General features: G+C 46.0%; 1 protein-coding gene across 1 annotated transcript; it reads left to right on the top strand.

Moving 5' to 3' along the window:
• Positions 1–2568: 2568 nt before the first annotated feature.
• LOC106575150 (interleukin-10 receptor subunit beta) lies at positions 2569–18640 on the top strand. Its single transcript, XM_014151379.3, has 7 exons — positions 2569–2700; positions 2992–3112; positions 12814–12986; positions 13080–13234; positions 17272–17440; positions 17670–17818; positions 18030–18640. The coding sequence occupies exons 1-7, from the start codon at positions 2652–2654 to the stop codon at positions 18261–18263; spliced, it is 1050 nt and encodes a 349-aa protein (XP_014006854.1). The 5' UTR covers positions 2569–2651; the 3' UTR covers positions 18264–18640.
• The last annotated feature ends 270 nt before the right edge of the window (positions 18641–18910 follow it).

The raw sequence follows: 18910 nt of genomic DNA, 5'->3' as shown, positions 1-18910 counted from the left end.
ATTTTCTATTGTTGTTGCATTGTCAAGAAGAAACCTTGGACGATGTACAGTGAGGGAAAAAAGTATTTGATCCCCTGCTGATATTGTACGTTTGCCCACTGATATGATCAGTCTATCATTTTAATGGTAGGTTTATTTGAACAGTGAGAGACTGAATAACAAAAAAAAAATCCAGAAAAACGCATGTCAAAAATGTTATAAAATGATTTGCATTTTAATGAGGGAAATAAGTATTGGACCCCCTCTCAATCAGAAAGATTTCTGGCTCCCTGGTGTCTTTTATACAGGTAACGAGCTGAGATTAGGAGCACACTCTTAAAGGGAGTGCTCCTAACTGCAGCTTGTTACCTGTAAAAAAGACACCTGTCCACAGAAGCAATCAATCAATCAGATTCTTTTATGTTTCTTCCATTTGCAAATAATCGCACCAACTGTTGTCACCTTCTCACCAAGCTGCTTGGCGATGGTCTTGTAGCCCATTCCAGCGTTGTGTAGGTCTACAATCTTGTCCCTGACATCCTTGGAGAGCTCTTTGGTCTTGGCCATGGTGGAGAGTTTGGAATCTGATTGATTGATTGCTTCTGTGGACAGGTGTCTTATATGACCTGGTCAAATAAAGGTGAATAATAACTCCGAAGACTGGAAAAAGCGAGAATTCAATTAAAAAAATTATTTCAAGTGCACACCTAGCGAGAGAGGATTGTGTTTGACTAGCAGTGTTTCTGTACTGCTACTGCAACTGCACATGTGATGGCAACAAATTGCTACGAATAATAATTATATTTACATTTACATTATATTTAAGTCATTTAGCAGACGCTCTTATCCAGAGCGACTTATAAAATGGTGCATTCACCTTATGATATCCAGTGGAACAACCACTTTACAATAGTGCATCTAAATCTTTTAAGGGGGGGGGGGGGGGGGGGGGTTAGAAGGATTACTTTATCCTATCCTAGGTATTCCTTAAAGAGGTGGGGTTTCAGGTGTCTCCGGAAGGTGGTGATTGACTCCGCTGTCCTGGCGTCGTGAGGGAGCTTGTTCCACCATTGGGGTGCCAGAGCAGCGAACAGTTTTGACTGGGCTGAGCGGGAACTGTGCTTCCTCAGAGGTAGGGGGGCCAGCAGGCCAGTGGTGGATGAACGCAGTGCCCTTGTTTGGGTGTAGGGCCTGATCAGAGCCTGAAGGTATGGAGGTGCCGTTCCCTTCACAGCTCCGTAGGCAATCACCATGGTCTTGTAGCGGATGCGAGCTTCAACTGGAAGCCAGTGGAGAGAGCGGAGGAGCGGGGTGACGTGAGAGAACTTGGGAAGGTTGAACACCAGACGGGCTGCGGCGTTCTGGATGAGTTGTAGGGGTTTAATGGCACAGGCAGGGAGCCCAGCCAACAGCGAGTTGCAGTAATCCAGACGGGAGATGACAAGTGCCTGGATTAGGACCTGCGCCGCTTCCTGTGTGAGGCAGGGTCGTACTCTGCGAATGTTGTAGAGCATGAACCTACAGGATCGGGTCACCGCCTTGATGTTAGTGGAGAACGACAGGGTGTTGTCCAGGATCACGCCAAGGTTCTTAGCACTCTGGGAGGAGGACACAAGGGAGTTGTCAACCGTGATGGCGAGATCATGGAACGGGCAGTCCTTCCCCTGGAGGAAGAGCAGCTCCGTCTTGCCGAGGTTCAGCTTGAGCTGGTGATCCGTCATCCACACTGATATGTCTGACAGACATGCAGAGATGCGATTCGCCGCCTGGTTATCAGAAGGGGGAAAGGAGAAGATTAATTGTGTGTCGTCTGCATAGCAATGATAGGAGAGACCATGTGAGGATATGACAGAGCCAAGTGACTTGGTGTATAGCGAGAATAGGAGAGGGCCTAGAACAGAGCCCTGGGGGACACCAGTGGTGAGAGCGCATGGTGCGGAGACAGATTCTCGCCACGCCACCTGGTAGGAGCGACCTGTCAGGTAGGATGCAATCCAAGCGTGGGCCGCGCCGGAGATGCCCAACTCGGAGAGGGTGGAGAGGAGGATATATCATTATATCATTCTGTCAGGTAGGACAATTTTGAAGTAAACATTTATTTGAGAAGGTTTTGAGGAAAATCTTTCTGTCTACCCACAAGATGGTAGTCATGAGCATCGCTAACTGGTTACACATCATTATAGACATCACGCAGGCAAGGGCAATATTGCTGGAAATTAATTGGTAGATATTATGTTACGTTTGGCTTTTTAAGCCAAATGTGGCTAACCGTTGGTAGTAGTGTCATCGTGGCTTTGATTGGATAGTAACCAGGATTTTGCAGTGTCTGATTTTTGTGAGATTTGTTTATGACAGTTTGTGGTGGAGCATGTGAAAAATGTATGTACCTTCAGATGATAATTAATTGTTTGGCAGCACACTCATACCTGATATAATAATGATATGTCAACATCAGTGGCCTCCACAATGATAATACATAATTTGGGCTAGGGCAACTGTCTCAGTGCCAATGAGGAAATAAGATTGTTCTTCTTTCTTCACTATGCCTGCCCATAAAAAGAGCAGTTATCAGTTTCTTCCCCTTACATTTTCACATTTTGCACATTTAGCAGGCACTCTTATCCAGTGTGACTTATAGCTGTTGTTACAATTGGAACACACCACAGAACAATATGATGGCATTTCATCTTCTTATCACTCTGGGATTTCGATTCATTTCAGGTTTGTGTTTTCAGGCCTTAACTTACTGTAGCCTAGATACAGTAATGTCATTGTTGCAGTGTCACTGTTTAACTTTTGATTCCTTTGTACCGGACAAGCTAAATCAATCAGAAAAATTATTTGACAGTATTTGACCCAGGTCTGACTCTGGTATTTGAGTGTTATTTCGTCTCACTGATTCTAGTATTTGAGTGTTATTTTGTCTCACTGGACTCTTGTATCTGAATAGCGTCTTTCTGTCTCAGTCTAATTCTGGTAATCAACTGAGTGTTTGTTTCATTCATTCTATAGCGGAGTCACTTCTGCCTCAACCACAAAACGTTGAGGTGGTCTCTTACAACATGGATGCCATAGTTAAGTGGGACGCTCCCCTTACTTCACTGAAAAACCTTACCTACACAGCTGAATACAGGTGAGACATGCATTCACACACACACACACAGACGCACGCACGCACGCATGCACACACACACACACACACACACACACACACGGGATAAAAATACAGATGAAGAGGGTGTTGCTCATTCTCGATGCAGTTTTCCTCCCGCAGTGTCTCAGAGGCATTTAGACTGGTACATCCATTCCTGGACTACACTGGACGGGAGACTGACTTTTTACTAGAGCAAATAGAAAAACAAAACACATACACGCATATACAGATGTAGGATCTTAATTCGATTTTCCCTTACAAAAAAATTATCAACTGCTCAAAAATTCCATTAATTTTAATGGACATAATAATTCACGTTTTATGTTGCTGCAGGATTATTTTCCTGCTGTAGGAGACTGGCTCCAATTAAGATCATACATTTTTATGACACAAATACACATGAATACTTCTGGTATAAGTGTTTTGTCATTATACTTAGAGGTTGTTCACACTTACTAGTATTTTTTTGCAAAAATATCCTCAGCTACACATACTGTGAGAGCAAAATTGCAAGATTATGTAATAATACTGTAATTGCATCAAATGGTTGTTTTATGCAACAGAATATGGCGGGGGTTCTTAAACTTGTTCAGCCTGGGACCCAAATTAAAAATGTTGTGTTTTCCTGGGACAAGCTTAGGAAAATATGCAACTATATGTAAATATTGGTACATTTAATTGCCCGTATGCCTAAAACAAATGTGAACAATAGATGAAAACAAAAAACAATGAAATTACATTTTCATATGTATAAATATATATTCATGTTTATTTTCCCCCATTAAAAACACTCTTAGATATCTGTCTAGGTTGGAACTGTTGCTGTTAAAATACAATACATCATTTTCATTCTGAACTGGAATAAACTGATTGATCACATCACACAGATGAGTAACAGAATGCACACACAGGCTTTTTGATAGGGAAACCCTAAGTAACAGTACAGATAAAATGATCAGGCCTAGTGTACATCTTACTGTAGAAATTATTGTTGAAAGAAAATCAAGGTTGGAACTGTTGCCGTTTAAAATACTGTACATTATTTTATTCTGAAATAGAAGAAACTGATTGATCACATCACACAGATGTAGATCAGAAAACTCACACACACATTCCTAATGAGAGGTGTGTGGCTGGTTGAAGTGTCACGTCCTGGCCAGTATAAGGGTTAATTGTTATTGTAGTTTGGTCAGGACGTGGCAGAGGGTATTTGGTTTATGTGGTTCGGGGTGGTGGTTTTTCTAAAAGGGCATTTGATTTATGTATTCCGGGGTTTTTGGGCACTGTTCCTTGTTTACGTATTTCTATGTTGATCTAGCTGGTTGTATGTCTATGTTTGGTTAATTGGGGTGGACTTCCAATTGAAGGCAGCTGTGTGGTGTTGCCTTTGATTGGAAGTCCTATATTAGTTGGGTGTGTTTGTCTGTGTAATTGTGGGAGATTGTTTCTTGTCTAGCATGTATGAGCCTGAGAAGACTGTCGGTATATCGTGAGTTCGTTTTGTTGTTTTTGTGTTCATTTTGATTTAATAAATGTTCAAAATGAACAAACACAGTCCTGCTGCATTTTGGTCCTCCTTCACCGACGATAACCGTGACAGAATCTCCCACCAACTAAGGACCAAGCAGCAGAGAAAAAGGGATTTCGAGTTGGACTGGCGGGAGAGATGGACCTGGGAGGAAGTTCTGGACGGGGCTGGACCTTGGCACCAGGCTGGGGAGTACCGTCGCCCACGGGAGGAAATTGAGGCAGCCAAGGCAGAGAGGCGGAGGTACGAGGCCTTGGACGCGCTGAGGGAGAAGCACAAGTGGCACCCCCAATAATTTTTTTGGGGGGGGCACACGGGTAGTTTGGCTAGGCCTAGGAAGAGCCGGAAGCCATCTACCCGTGGTTATATGGAGGAGCGTATGAGGTGGAGAGCGCCATGTTTTGCTGAGGAGCGAACTCTCACCCATACGCACGCACAGTCCAGTGCGCGTTATTCCAGCCCCTCGCAGGTGCCGTGCTAGAGCGGGCATCCAGCCTGGTAGGAGGATGCCTGCGCAGCGCATCTGGTCGCCGGTACGCCTCCGAGGACCAGGCTCCCCAACTCCCGCTCTACGCACGGCTACCATCAGGCCCCTGCACAGCCTAGTCCGCCCTGTACAAGCACCCCGCTTGTACGGGGCTACTAGTTCCATCCAGCCAGGACGGGTTGTGCAGGAGGTAAGATCAAGACCGCCTGTGTGCCTCCATAGCCCTGGGTTTCCAACTCCTGTCTCTCGTGCGGACCCGGAAGTGCGTCAGCCCAGTCCGACTCGTCCTGTTCCCGCTTCCCACACTAGCCTGGAGGTGCGTGTTCCCAGTCTGGTACGTCCAGTACCAGCACCACGCACCAGGCTTCAAGTGCGTCATCCCAGTCCGACGTCGCTAGAACTGCCCGTCAGTCAAGAGTCGCCCGAACTGCCCGTCAGTCAAGAGTCGCCCGAACTGCCCGTCAGTCAAGAGTCGCCCGAACTGCCCGTCAGTCAAGAGTCGCCCGAACTGCCCGTCAGTCAAGAGTCGCCCGAACTGCCCGTCAGTCAAGAGTCGCCCGAACTGCCCGTCAGTCAAGAGTCGCCCGAACTGCCCGTCAGTCAAGAGTCGCCCGAACTGCCCGTCAGTCAAGAGTCGCCCGAACTGCCCGTCAGTCAAGAGTCGCCCAAACTGCCCGTCAGTCAAGAGTCGCCCGAACTGCCCGTCAGTCAAGAGTCGCCCGAGCCGCCCGTCAGTGAGGAATCGCCAGAGCCGCCCGTCAGTGAAGAGTCGCCAGAGCCACCCACTAGTCAGGAGCTGCCAGAGCCGGCCAGACTGCCCGGAGATGCCAGAGTGGCCAGACTGCCCGGAGATGCCAGAGTGGCCAGACTGCCCGGAGATGCCAGAGTGGCCAGACTGCCCGGAGATGCCAGAGTGGCCAGACTGCCCGGAGATGCCGGAGTGGCCAGACTGCCCGGAGATGCCAGAGTGGCCAGACTGCCCGGAGATGCCGGAGTGGCCAGACTGCCCGGAGATGCCAGACTGCCCGGAGATGCCAGACTGCCCGGAGATGCCAGAGTGGCCGGAGATGCCAGACTGCCCGGCGATGCCAGAGTGGCCAGACTGCCCGGCGATGCCAGACTGCCCGGCGATGCCAGACTGCCCGGCGATGCCAGAGTGGCCCGACTGTCTTCCGGGTCTGCCAGAGTGGCCCGACTGTCTTCCGGGTCTGTCAGAGTGGCGCGACTGTCTTCCGGGTCTGCCCGAGTGGCCCGTCTACCCGGAGCAGCTGGGGTGGGTCATCTGCCCGGAACTGCCTGAACCAGAGCCACCTCCAGATATAGGTGGGTTGGGGAGGGGGGGTGTAGCACAGTGCCATCGTTGACGGCAGCCACCCTCCCTTCCCTCCCTTTAGTTAGGGGGATTTTTTTTTTGGTTTGGGGTTTTTGTTATTTTTGAGGTGCTTCCGGGGTTAGCACCTTTAGGGGGGGGGGGGGGGGGGTACTGTCACGTCCTGGCCAGTATAAGGGTTAATTGTTATTGTAGTTTGGTCAGGACGTGGCAGAGGGTATTTGGTTTATGTGGTTCGGGGTGGTGGTTTTTCTAAAAGGGCATTTGATTTATGTATTCCGGGGTTTTTGGGCACTGTTCCTTGTTTACGTATTTCTATGTTGATCTAGCTGGTTGTATGTCTATGTTTGGTTAATTGGGGTGGACTTCCAATTGAAGGCAGCTGTGTGGTGTTGCCTTTGATTGGAAGTCCTATATTAGTTGGGTGTGTTTGTCTGTGTAATTGTGGGAGATTGTTTCTTGTCTAGCATGTATGAGCCTGAGAAGACTGTCGGTATATCGTGAGTTCGTTTTGTTGTTTTTGTGTTCATTTTGATTTAATAAATGTTCAAAATGAACAAACACAGTCCTGCTGCATTTTGGTCCTCCTTCACCGACGATAACCGTGACATGAAGATTTCAAAAAGCATGACTATTCTGGGCTCAGTTTTTTACAGTGCAACACTGAGGTCATACTCAGCAATGAGACCGTTTCTGTATCTGTTTTTTAAGTATGTCAGAGTTGAGAACCCTGACTCACATAGGTATGTGGTGCCAAAATGGATCAGAACATCTACTGCTTTCTCAGTCAGGCAGGACGGAGGCTGCTTCCTGCTGTAGATGAGCAACCCAGAACTGTGTGAATGTTTGCCTCAAAAAGCTTCAATCAGTTTATTCCAGTTCAGAATACTAGTTTTCAACAATCATTTCTACAGTAAGATGTACAATAGGCCTGATCATTTTTCATCTTCATCTGTACTGTTACTAAGGGTTGCACCATCAGTAACTAGCTAGCTTGCTTTCCTTTGGCTAATGTTAGCTATTAGTTGTGTAACTTACAAGGCCACGGGATTGTTTGAAAGAGAAACTCACATCTACTACTATGAGAGTTAGTACTCCGTTATTTCTACTTATCATCGCCTGTTATACAATTCCAACAATGCCTTGCTAGCTGACTTACTTTTCCACTGTCAAAGCACACGTGACAGTACCCCCACTGTCTGTTGTGAATTATTAGTATCTTTCATAAAAATACTAACCTTGTGACCCATTCCATACATCTGTTGTCTGTCATGAATATTAAGTAGGATGTACTGTGCTATTAAATGATGTAGCTCAAATCCGCTTGTTGGGCTCTCAAAGAATCACCTATGGGTGGGTCGTAAACAAGCTTCATTATTGCAATAATTCATTAATGTTATTAATACGTTTTGAATAAAATAATATCCTGATTGGTGATTGACCTTGTCTCTCCTCATTATCTGATTAGAATTTCCATGACAATATACTGCAATGTATACTTGCGAACTTGTCTTGACCATTACTTCCAGAGGTAGGGCACGACACTCCCGATAGTTGCCCCCCTGTAAGCAAGGCAGTGTAAACAGAAATGCCTCGTCGAGGCAACACTCTTACAGTAAAAATTGTAATACCATAGCAATGTTTTGCAGTTCTGTGGGGTTTGTCGGCGTCTGGCATCCAACATTATTGTGCATTAATGCCACCTACTGTACTGGAGCACCCCTGCCTCCCACCTGTCCTAACTTAAAAATGTCCCAATAGAAGTATAAAGAGGGGTTCCTGCAGATGCAGGAATGACCACATGGAGGAACGCCAAGAATTGCTGGACACAATTGCACCCTTCCCCTGAGGTCCAGGCAAGAAGCAACTCCGAGGGATTCATCAATGTTTTCAATCGAAATTTGCTTTTGACTTCCATGATATTGATAAAATGAAGCCTGTTTTGTTCTAGTGTAACTTTAATATGGTAGATAGGAGCTCTTAGGCTTAAACTATCTAGCTTTGGTCCCCCGAAACCTCAGCATTCAGCTACAGCCAGCACGTTTACGTGAGGATTTCAGAAATGACTTTGTTAAGCTAGGTAGATAACATTACCTAGCTGTGTAGCCTATATAGATTTGAAGTCGGAAGTTTACATAAACTGAGTATAAATGTATTTGCCTAAGGTGTTTCACAATTCCTGACATTTAATCCTAGTAAAAAATCCATGTCTTAGGTCAGTTAGGATCACCACTTTATTTTAAGAATGTGAAATGTCAGAATAATAGTAGAGAGAATGATTTTTTCAGCTTTTATTTCTTTCAACACATTCCCAGTGGGTCAGAAGTTTACATACATTCAATTGGTATTTGGTGACCCACTGGAATTGTGATACGATGAATGATAAGTAAAATAATCTGTCTGTAAACAACTGTTGGAAAAATTACTTGTGTCATGCACAAAGTAGATGTCCAAACCGACTTGGCAAAACTATAGTTTGTTAACAAGAAATTTGTGGAGTGGTTGAAAATCGAGTTTTAATGACTCCAACCTAAGTGTATGTAAACTTCTGACTTCAACTGTGTGAATAACAAAGGTATAATAACTTTAGTGTACATTTATATTAATATGTTTATTAACAATACGTTAACGTTACTTGATCATGAATCATGTTGTTAGTTAGCAGGGGTAAGCTGCTAACTTTCATTGTCTGCACATGCTTGTGGATTGTTGCATTTTTTAAGAGTGTAATATGGCTTGGTTGCATTATTCAATATTGTTAAATAGTTTGTGCTCCCTGGCTAGGGGCTACTGTGATATTTATGGTCAATTTGAGCTGTGGACCAAGAATTGATAAGTAGAAATTTCTTTCGCCATATCTATTGTACAGGGAATAGGGCCATGCACTTCAGTGACATGTTGACATTTTGCCATAGTGTGAGTGTATAATTATGTATGTGGTTATACAGATGCAGGATCTTAATTTGATCACTCTTTTGCACCTGAGAATTTTCTCAGTGTATTCAAGGTTTAAAATGTCAGACTTGATTTGCCCTAACGAAAAATGTATCAACCCCTACAAGAAAATAATAATAATTATATATCCACTTAATAATTCAAATGTCCTGTTGCTGCAGGATTATTTTCCTGCTTTAGCAAACTGGCTCAAATTAAGATCCTAAATCTGCATGAAGAACTTCACTGAGAAGGAGAAGTTTTGAACAATGATAGGGCATTGATATGACCATACATACAATATAGGAACTAAAAAAGTTCCACCTTTTCTGGAAGAGAACAAGACGCACACACCTTCAAAAAAACAAAACAAAACCTGTTTGATTTTTATAAAACAGGTAGTAACATAACACTAAGAGAAATTAAGAGAATAAAAGGGTTTTCCTGTCTGTCACGTCCTGACCAGCAGATGGAGCTGTTGTTGTAGTTTTGGGGTCAGGACGTGGCAGTCTTGTGTGTGTGTGTGATTGTTCTGTGTTGGTCTTGTGACTCCTGATCAGGAACAGCTGGGGATCGTTGTTCCTGATTGGGAGTCATATATGTAGGAGTATGTTTGTCACTTGGTTTTGTGGGTAGTTGATTTTGCACTGCTGTATGTAAGTACTTAGCCTGTAAAACTGTCGGTCTGTCGTTCTCTTTTGTTTATTGGTTTTCCCGTGTTCACGTTTATTTAATAAATTATCATGATGAACACGCAACCTGCTGCACCTTGGTCCATTTCCACAGAAGACAGCCGTTACAGAACTACCCACCACCAAAGGACCAAGCAGCAGAAGAGGAGGAAGCCACAGGAGAAGGAAATGGAAGAATGGACCTGGCAGGACGAAAGAAAATTCTGGGCGGACAAGTTAAGGGAGCTAAGGGAACCCGAGAGGCAGCCCCAAGATTTTTTTTTGGGGGGGCACACGGGTAGTTTGGCCAGGCCAGGGAAGAGCCGTAAGCCAGCTACCCGTGACTACAGGGAGGTGCGTACGAGGTGGAGGGCGTCATGTTACGCTGAGGTGCGCACCATCTCGCCTATACGGACGCACAGCCCAGTGCGCCCAGTACCAGCGCCCCGCAGGTGCCAGGGCAAGGGGAGCATCGAGCCGGAAGGGGTGATGCCAACCCTGCACTCAAGACCGCCAGTGCGCCATTTCGGTCCGGTGTTTCCCGCTAGACACACTAGCATGGAGGTGCGTGTCTCCAGGCTGGTACGTCCAATACCTGCCCCACGCATCAGGAGTCAACAGTCGTCGGAGCTGCCGCCAGTCAACAGTCGTCGGAGCTGCCCGCCAGTCAACAGTCGTCGGAGCTGCCCGCCAGTCAACAGTCGTCGGAGCTGCCCGCCAGTCAACAGTCGTCGGAGCTGCCCGCCAGTCAACAGTCGTCGGAGCTGCCCGCCAGTCAACAGTCGTCGGAGCTGCCCGCCAGTCAACAGTCGCCGGAGTGGCCGGACTGCGCTGAACTGCCGGAGTGGTCGGACTGCGCTGAACTGCCGGAGTGGCCGGACTGCGCTGAACTGCCGGAGTGGCCGGACTGCGCTGAACTGCCGGAGTGGCCGGACTGCCCTGAACTGCCGGAGTGGCCGGACTGCCCTGAACTGCCGGAGTGGCCGGACTGCCCTGAACTGCCGGAGTGGCCGGACTGCCCTGAACTGCCGGAGTGGCCGGACTGCCCTGAACTGCCGGAGTGGCCGGACTGCCCTGAACTGCCGGAGTGGCCGGACTGCCCTGTTCTGCCGGAGTGGCCGGACTGCCCTGTTCTGCCGGAGTGGCCGGACTGCCCTGTTCTGCCGGAGTGGCCGGACTGCCCTGTTCTGCCAGAGTGGCCGGACTGCCCTGTTCTGCCAGAGTGGCCGGACTGCCCTGTTCTGCCAGAGTGGCCGGACTGCCCTGTTCTGCCAGAGTGGCCGGACTGCCCTGTTCTGCCAGAGTGGCCGGACTGCCCTGTTCTGCCAGAGTGGCCGGACTGCCCGGTTCTGCCAGAGGTGCCCGCCTGCCCTGATCTGCCAGGGTGCCCGGCCTGTCAGGATCAGCCCGAGGGGTCCTCCTGCTCTTCGGTCCAGCCCGAGTGGTCCTCCTGCCCTCCGGTCCAGCCCGAGTGGTCCTCCAGCCCTCCGGTCCAGCCCGAGTGGCCCGCATGCCTTCCGGCCCAGCCCGAGTGGCCCGCATGCCTTCCGGCCCAGCCCGAGTGGCCCGCATGCCTTCCGGCCCAGCCCGAGTGGCCCGCATGCCTTCCGGCCCAGCCCGAGGGGCCCGCATGCCTTCCGGCCCAGCCCGAGGGGCCCGCATGCCTTCCGGCCCAGCCCGAGGGGCCCGCATGCCTTCCGGCCCAGCCCGAGGGGCCCGCATGCCTTCCGGCCCGGCCCGAGGGGCCCGCATGCCTTCCGGCCCGGCCCGAGGGGCCCTCCTGCCTTCCGGCCCGGCCCGAGGGGCCCTCCTGCTCCCCGGCCCGGCCCGAGGGGCCCTCCTGCCCCCCGGCCCGGCCCGAGGGGTCCTCCTGTCCTCCGGCTCGAGGGGTCCGTCTGCCTGGCGCAGCTATCGGCTCCACCGAAGTGGGCGACGCCGAGGGTGGAGCGGGGTCCACGTCCTGCACCGGAGCCACCTCCAGGATAGGTGGGTTGGGGAGGGAGGGTGTAGCACAGCGCCGTCGTTGACGGCAGCCACCCTCCCTTCCCTCCCTTATTGTTTAGGGGTTATTGTTTATGGGTTTTGTTGGGGATTTTGTTTGTTGGTGTTTTTTCGTTGTTAGGTGCATTCCGGGGTCTGCACCTTGAGGGGGGGGTACTGTCACGTCCTGACCAGCAGATGGAGCTGTTGTTGTAGTTTTGGGGTCAGGACGTGGCAGTCTTGTGTGTGTGTGTGATTGTTCTGTGTTGGTCTTGTGACTCCTGATCAGGAACAGCTGGGGATCGTTGTTCCTGATTGGGAGTCATATATGTAGGAGTATGTTTGTCACTTGGTTTTGTGGGTAGTTGATTTTGCACTGCTGTATGTAAGTACTTAGCCTGTAAAACTGTTGGTCTGTCGTTCTCTTTTGTTTATTGGTTTTCCCGTGTTCACGTTTATTTAATAAATTATCATGATGAACACGCAACCTGCTGCACCTTGGTCCATTTCCACAGAAGACAGCCGTTACACTGTCTAATGAATCAATTGCATTGGAGCTATTGAGTTTGTAGCTACATTATTTGACTTTCATTAATAAGTGTTATGTTATTTTGGAATACCTTGCCAAATCCGCTGTGTGTTTTCTCCTCTCTATTTAATAGTAAGCAACACAAAGGCACTGTTATTACACATCGATGCCACAAAAAATGCAATTCAAATGTTAACCTCTTTTTATTGTCTGATACTCAGAATGCCTTCAACTGCCTTCTTCCACACCGTGTGTAAAGCCATCAAAGAGCACAGGTGTGACTTCGGCGATCTTCCCAGTTGCCATGGAAATTATCAATTCAGAGTGAGGATAGAGTTAGAGGGAAATACCTCCAGTTGGGTGAAAACCCCAAACTTCTCTCTTAAGAAAGGAAGTGAGTACCAATATGCACTTTGGTGATATTGTTCATTGTAGCTCTCTCATTCTTGACATCCTATCTTTGACTTCCTGTATTGTGTCTCCTCAGCCGTAATTGGTCCTCCAAACGTAACCTTGGTCACCAAGGGAGGAGCTGTGGAGGTGAACATTCAAAATCCGGTGCTAAAGATCTCATCGCTGAAAGAAGCCTACAGCAAAGTGGAATACAATATCAGATACTGGAAGAAGACTGACAAGAAGGATGTAATAGAAACATATGATAGTCAAACACACACACAAACACACACACAGACACACACACACACACACACACACATATATACTGTGTACATTGAGTGTACAAAACATTAGGAACACCTTCCTACTATCGCACCCCCTTTTGCCCTCAGAACAGCCTGCATTCGTCGGGACATGGACTCTACAAGGTGTCGAAAGTGTTCCACATGGATGCTGGCTCATGTTGACTCTAATGCTTCCCACAGTTGTGTCAAGTTGGTTGAATGTCCTTTGGACAGTGGAACATTCTTGATACACACAGGAAACTGTTGAGCATGAAAAACCCAGCAGCGTTGCAGTTCTTGACACTCAAACCGGTGTGCCTGGCACCTAGTACCATACCCCGTTCAAAGGCACATAAATCTGATGTCTTGCCCATTCAAGCTCTGAACGCACACATACACAATCCATGTCTTAATTGTCTCAAGGTTTAAAAATACCTTTCACCTTTCATTCAGAACCTACAGTGCATTCGGAAAGTATTCATACACCTTGACTTTTTCCACATTTTGTTACGTTACAGCCTTATTCTAAAATGGATTAAAAAGTTTATAGTCAATCTACACACACAACCCCATAATGACAAAAAAAATATTTTTTTTAGGAATGAAAAATGCAAATATCGAATTTACATAAGTATTTCGACCCTTTTCTCAGTACTTGAAGCACCTTTGGCAGAAATTACTGCCTTGAGTCTTCTTGGGTATGACGCTACAAGCTTGGCACACTTGTATTTGGGGAGTTTCTCCCATTCTTCTCTACAGATCCTCTCAAGCTCTGTCAGGTTGGATGGGGAGCGTCGCTGCACAGCTATTTTCAAGTCTCTCCAGAGATGTTCGATCGGGTTCAAGTCCAGGCTCTGGCTGGGCCACTCAAAGACATTCAGAGACTTGTCCCAAAGCCACTCCTGCGTTGTTTTGGCTGTGTGCTTAGTGTCATTGTCCTGTTGGAAGGTAAACCTTTACCCCAATCTGAGGTCCTGAGTGCACTGGAACAGGTTTTCATCAAGGATCTCTCTGTTCTTTGCTCTGTTCATCTTTCCCTCGATCCTGACTAGTCTCCCTGTCCTTGCCACTGAAAAACATCCCCATGCTGCCACCACCATGCTTCACTGTAGGGATGGTGCCAGGTTTCTTCCAGACTTGACGTTTGGCGTTCAGGCCAAAGAGTTTAATCTTGGTTTCACCAGACTAGAGAATCTTGTTTCTCATGGTCTGAGAGTCCTTTAGATGTCTTTTGGCAAATTCCAAGTGGGCTTTCATGTGCCTTTTACTGAGGAGTGGCTTCCGTCTGGTCACTCTACCATAAAGACCTGTTTGGTGGAGTGCTGAAAAAGATAGTTGTCCTTCCATCTCCACAAAGGAACTCTGCAGTTTTGTCAGAGTCACCATCAGGTTATTGGCCACCTCCCTGACTAACGCCCTTCTCCCCCGATTTCTCAGTTTGGCTGGGTGGCCAGCTCTAGAAAGAGTCTTGGTGATTCCAAACTTCTTCCATTTAAGAATGATGGAGGCCACTGTGTTCTTCGGGACCTTCAATGCTGCAGAAATGTTTTGGTAATGTTCCCCAGATCTTTTCCTTGACACAATCCAGCTCTACGAACAATTCCTTCAACCTCATGGCTTGCTTTTTGCTCTGACATGCACTGTCAATGGTGGGACCTTACATAGACAGGTGTGTGCCTTTCCAAATCATGTCCAATAAATTGAATTTACCACAGGTGGACTCTAATCAAGTTGTAGAAACATCTGAAGGATGATCAATGGAATCATGATGATCAATTTCGAGTCTCAAAAGCAAAAGATCTGAATACTTAAGTAAAGAAGATATTTCTGTCCAAAAAATTTATACACATGCAAACATTTCGAAAAATGTGTTTTTGCTTTGTCATTATGGGGTATTGTGTGTACATTGATGAGGATGTAGAGTTGAAGTTGGAAGTTTATATACACTTAGGTTGGAGTCATTAAAACTCATTTTTCAACCACTACACCAATTTCTTGTTAACAAATTATAGTTTTGCCAAGTCAGTTAGGACATCTACTAAGTCATTTTTCCAACAATTGTTTACAGACAGATTATTTCACTTATAACTCACTGTATCACAATTCCAGTGGGTCAGAAGTTTACATACACTAAGTTGACTGTGCCTTTAAACAGCTTGGAAAATTCCCCAAAATTATGTAATGGCTTTAGAATCTTCTGATAGGCTTTTTGACATAATTAGAGTCAGTTGGAGGTGTACTTGTGGATGTATTTCAAGGCCTACCTTCAAACTCAGTGCCTCTTTGCTGAACATCATGGGAAAATCAAAAGAATCACCTTCATCCTTGGGAGCAATTTCCAAATGCCTGAAGGTACCACGTTCATCTGTACAAACAATAGTACGCAAGTTTAAACACCATGCGACCACACAGCCGTCATACCGCTCAGGAAGGAGACGCATTCTGTCTCCTAGAGATTAACGTACTTTGGTGCAAAAAGCACAAATCAATCCCAGAACAACAGCAAAGGACCTTGTGAAGATGCTGGAGGAAACAGGTACAAAAGTATCTATATCCACAGTCAAACGAGTCCTATATCGACAGAACCTGAAAGGCCACTCAGCGAGGAAGAAGCCACTGCACCAAAACCACCATAAAAAAGCCAGACTACAGTTTGCAACTGCACAAGGGGACAAAGATCGTACTTTTTGGAGAAATGTCCTCTGGTCTGATGAAACGAAAATAAAACTGTTTAGCCATAATGACCATCGTTATGTTTGGAAGAAAAAGGGGGAGGCTTGCAAGCCGAAGAACATCATTCCAACGGTGAAGCACAGGGGTGGCAGCACCATTTTGTGGGGGTGCTCTGCTGCAGGAGGGACTGGTGCACTTCACAAAATTGATGGCATCATGAGGCAGCAAAATTATGTGGATATATTGAAGCAACATCTCAAGACATCAGTCAGGAAGTTAAAGCTTGGTCGCAAATGGGTCTTCCAAATGGACATTGACCCCAAGCATACTTCCAAAGTTGTGGCAAAATGGCTTAAGGACAACAATGTCAAGGTATTGGAGTGGCCATCACAAAGCCCTGACCTCAATTCGATAGAAAATGTGTGGGCAGAACTGAAAAAGCTTGTGCGAGCAAGGAGGCCTACACACCTGACTCAGTTACAGCAGCTCTGTCAGGAGGATTGTGCCAAATTTCACCCAATTTATTGCGGGAAGCTTGTGGAAGGCTATCCCAAACGTTTGACCCAAGTTAAACAATTTAAAGGCAATGCTACCAAATACTAATTGAGTGTATGTAAACCTCTGACCCACTGGGAATGTGATGAAAGAAATAAAAGCTAAAATAAATAATTCTCTCCACTATTATTCTGACATTTCACATTCTTAAAATAAAGTGGTGATCCTAACTGACCTAAGACAGGGGATTTTTACTAGGTTTAAATGTCAGGAATTGTGAAAAACTGAGTTTAAATGTATTTGGCTAAGGTGTATGTAAACTTCCGACTTCAACTGTATGTTTTATTTAAAACATTTTAGAATTAGGCTATAACGTAACAAAAGGGAAAGGGTCTGAATACTTTCGAAATTCAATGTATGCAATCCATGCCTCAATTGTCTCAAGGCTTACAAATCCTTCTTTAAAATCCTCCCCTTCATCTACACTGTTTGAAATGGGATAATAGCTTTCACCTAAATTCACCTTTTCTGTCTATGTCATGGAAACAGCAGGTATTCCTAATGTTTATACAGTGAGTGTATATACACAAACACACACATACTCCCACTATTTCTCTCACCCCCTCACTCAACTCAACTCAACTCACCCACCTCACCCTCACTCACTCACTCACTCACTCACTCACTCACTCACTCACTCACTCACTCACTCACTCACTCACTCACTCACTCACTCACTCACTCACTCACTCACTCACTCACTCACTCACTCACTCACTATTACACTCACTATTACACTCACTATTACACTAACTCCATGTGTTATCACAGGTGTTTGAGAGAGAGATGGTGACTGAGCAACGTGTTAAGCTGAAGCCACTGGAGCCCAACACTAGATACTGCGTTCAGGTTCAGGTGTACATACCAATGCCGCACAACAATACAGGGCAGTACAGCAAGGCCGTGTGTGTGATGAGCACCCCAAACAACACAACCACAGGTGAGCTCTCCATCTCCTCCACCACTTCTCCCTTCTCCCTCACACACCCTTCCCCCCTTTCTTCCACTTTTTTTCCCACCCTTCATAATTTGATGAATACCAAATAGAATTTGTGTTCATTGTTGCAAATGGAATGGAAATCAGCAAAACACAAATTTCCATAATCTGTGCCATCAGTTCAGTTTCTGAGGGTCGTTCTAACTGGTGTCCACCTGTGTCTGTGCTTTAGATAGGGAGCGAAGGTTGTCTGAGGGCCTGGTGGTCAGTTTGGTGACGGTAGCTGTGGCTTTTCCACTACTACTCTTAGTCCCCTGGATCATCTACAAAGGGAAAAGGTTTCTCCATCCCAAGGTTAAGCTGCCTGAGCATTTGAAACAGGTACTGTGTGTGTGTGTGCGCATGCGTACGTGTGTGTACACATGCGTGTGTGTATGCATGGGTGCATGTGTGCACCCCTGCGTACTTGGTGCATATCTGTGTGAGTCTGTATTCAATTAATTAATTAATCAATCCATCCATCTATTCACCCACCCATTCATCCATCCATTCCTTGGATGGTTGATTGACTGACAGTTCTTCTCCCCCGCAGCACCTGATTGATTCTCATCAATACCCTTACCTGGCCTCGCAGATAACCTCTCCTCTACAAGAGAAGTATGATCATATCAGCGCTCTGTGTGAGGAAAATCCATACAATGTGTTGACTGACATACCAGAGGACAACCTTTACCATGTGGATAGTGGGGTCTCTGTAGAGATGCCTGAATACTACAATGCTGTTGCAGAAAATGCCAATTTTGACATGCCCTACAAGAATATCTGACAATGGTATTAAGACATGAGCTACTGTAATCATTCTGTATATGGGCATATGGAATCTGAGGATAACAGGTAGCCATGATGGATTGCAAGCCATTAACATTAACGTGTCCATTAGGGGCTGAGGCCCTTCAACAGAAATATTTTAACTTTTCTGTGTTTTTCCTTTTCAATTTTCATTCTTACAAAAACGTATTTAACTTCATACTTTCTAAAAAAAAATTACATACAGTATATGCACAGTACCAGTCAAATGTTTGGACACACCTACTCATTCAAGGGTTTTTCTTTATTTTTTACTATTTTCTACATTTTAAAATAAAAGTGAATAATTGTTTGGGGTGTTATTTCATAGTTTGATGTCTTCTACAATGAAGAAAATAGTCAAAATAAAGAAAAACCCTTGAATGAGTAGGTGTGTCCAAACTTTTGACTGGTACTGTATATATATATATATATATATATATATATATATATATATATATATATATATATATATACACTGCTCAAAAAAATAAAGGGAACACTTAAACAACACAATGTAACTCCAAGTCAATCACACTTCTGTGAAATCAAACTGTCCACTTAGGAAGCAACACTGATTGACAAAAAATGTCACATGTTGTTGTGCAAATGGAATAGACAACAGGT

Source organism: Salmo salar, chromosome 17 (assembly GCF_965601325.2).
Source record: "Salmo salar chromosome 17, fSalSal1, whole genome shotgun sequence".
Taxonomy (NCBI): domain Eukaryota; kingdom Metazoa; phylum Chordata; class Actinopteri; order Salmoniformes; family Salmonidae; genus Salmo; species Salmo salar.
This window is presented reverse-complemented; position numbering and strand designations above follow the sequence as displayed.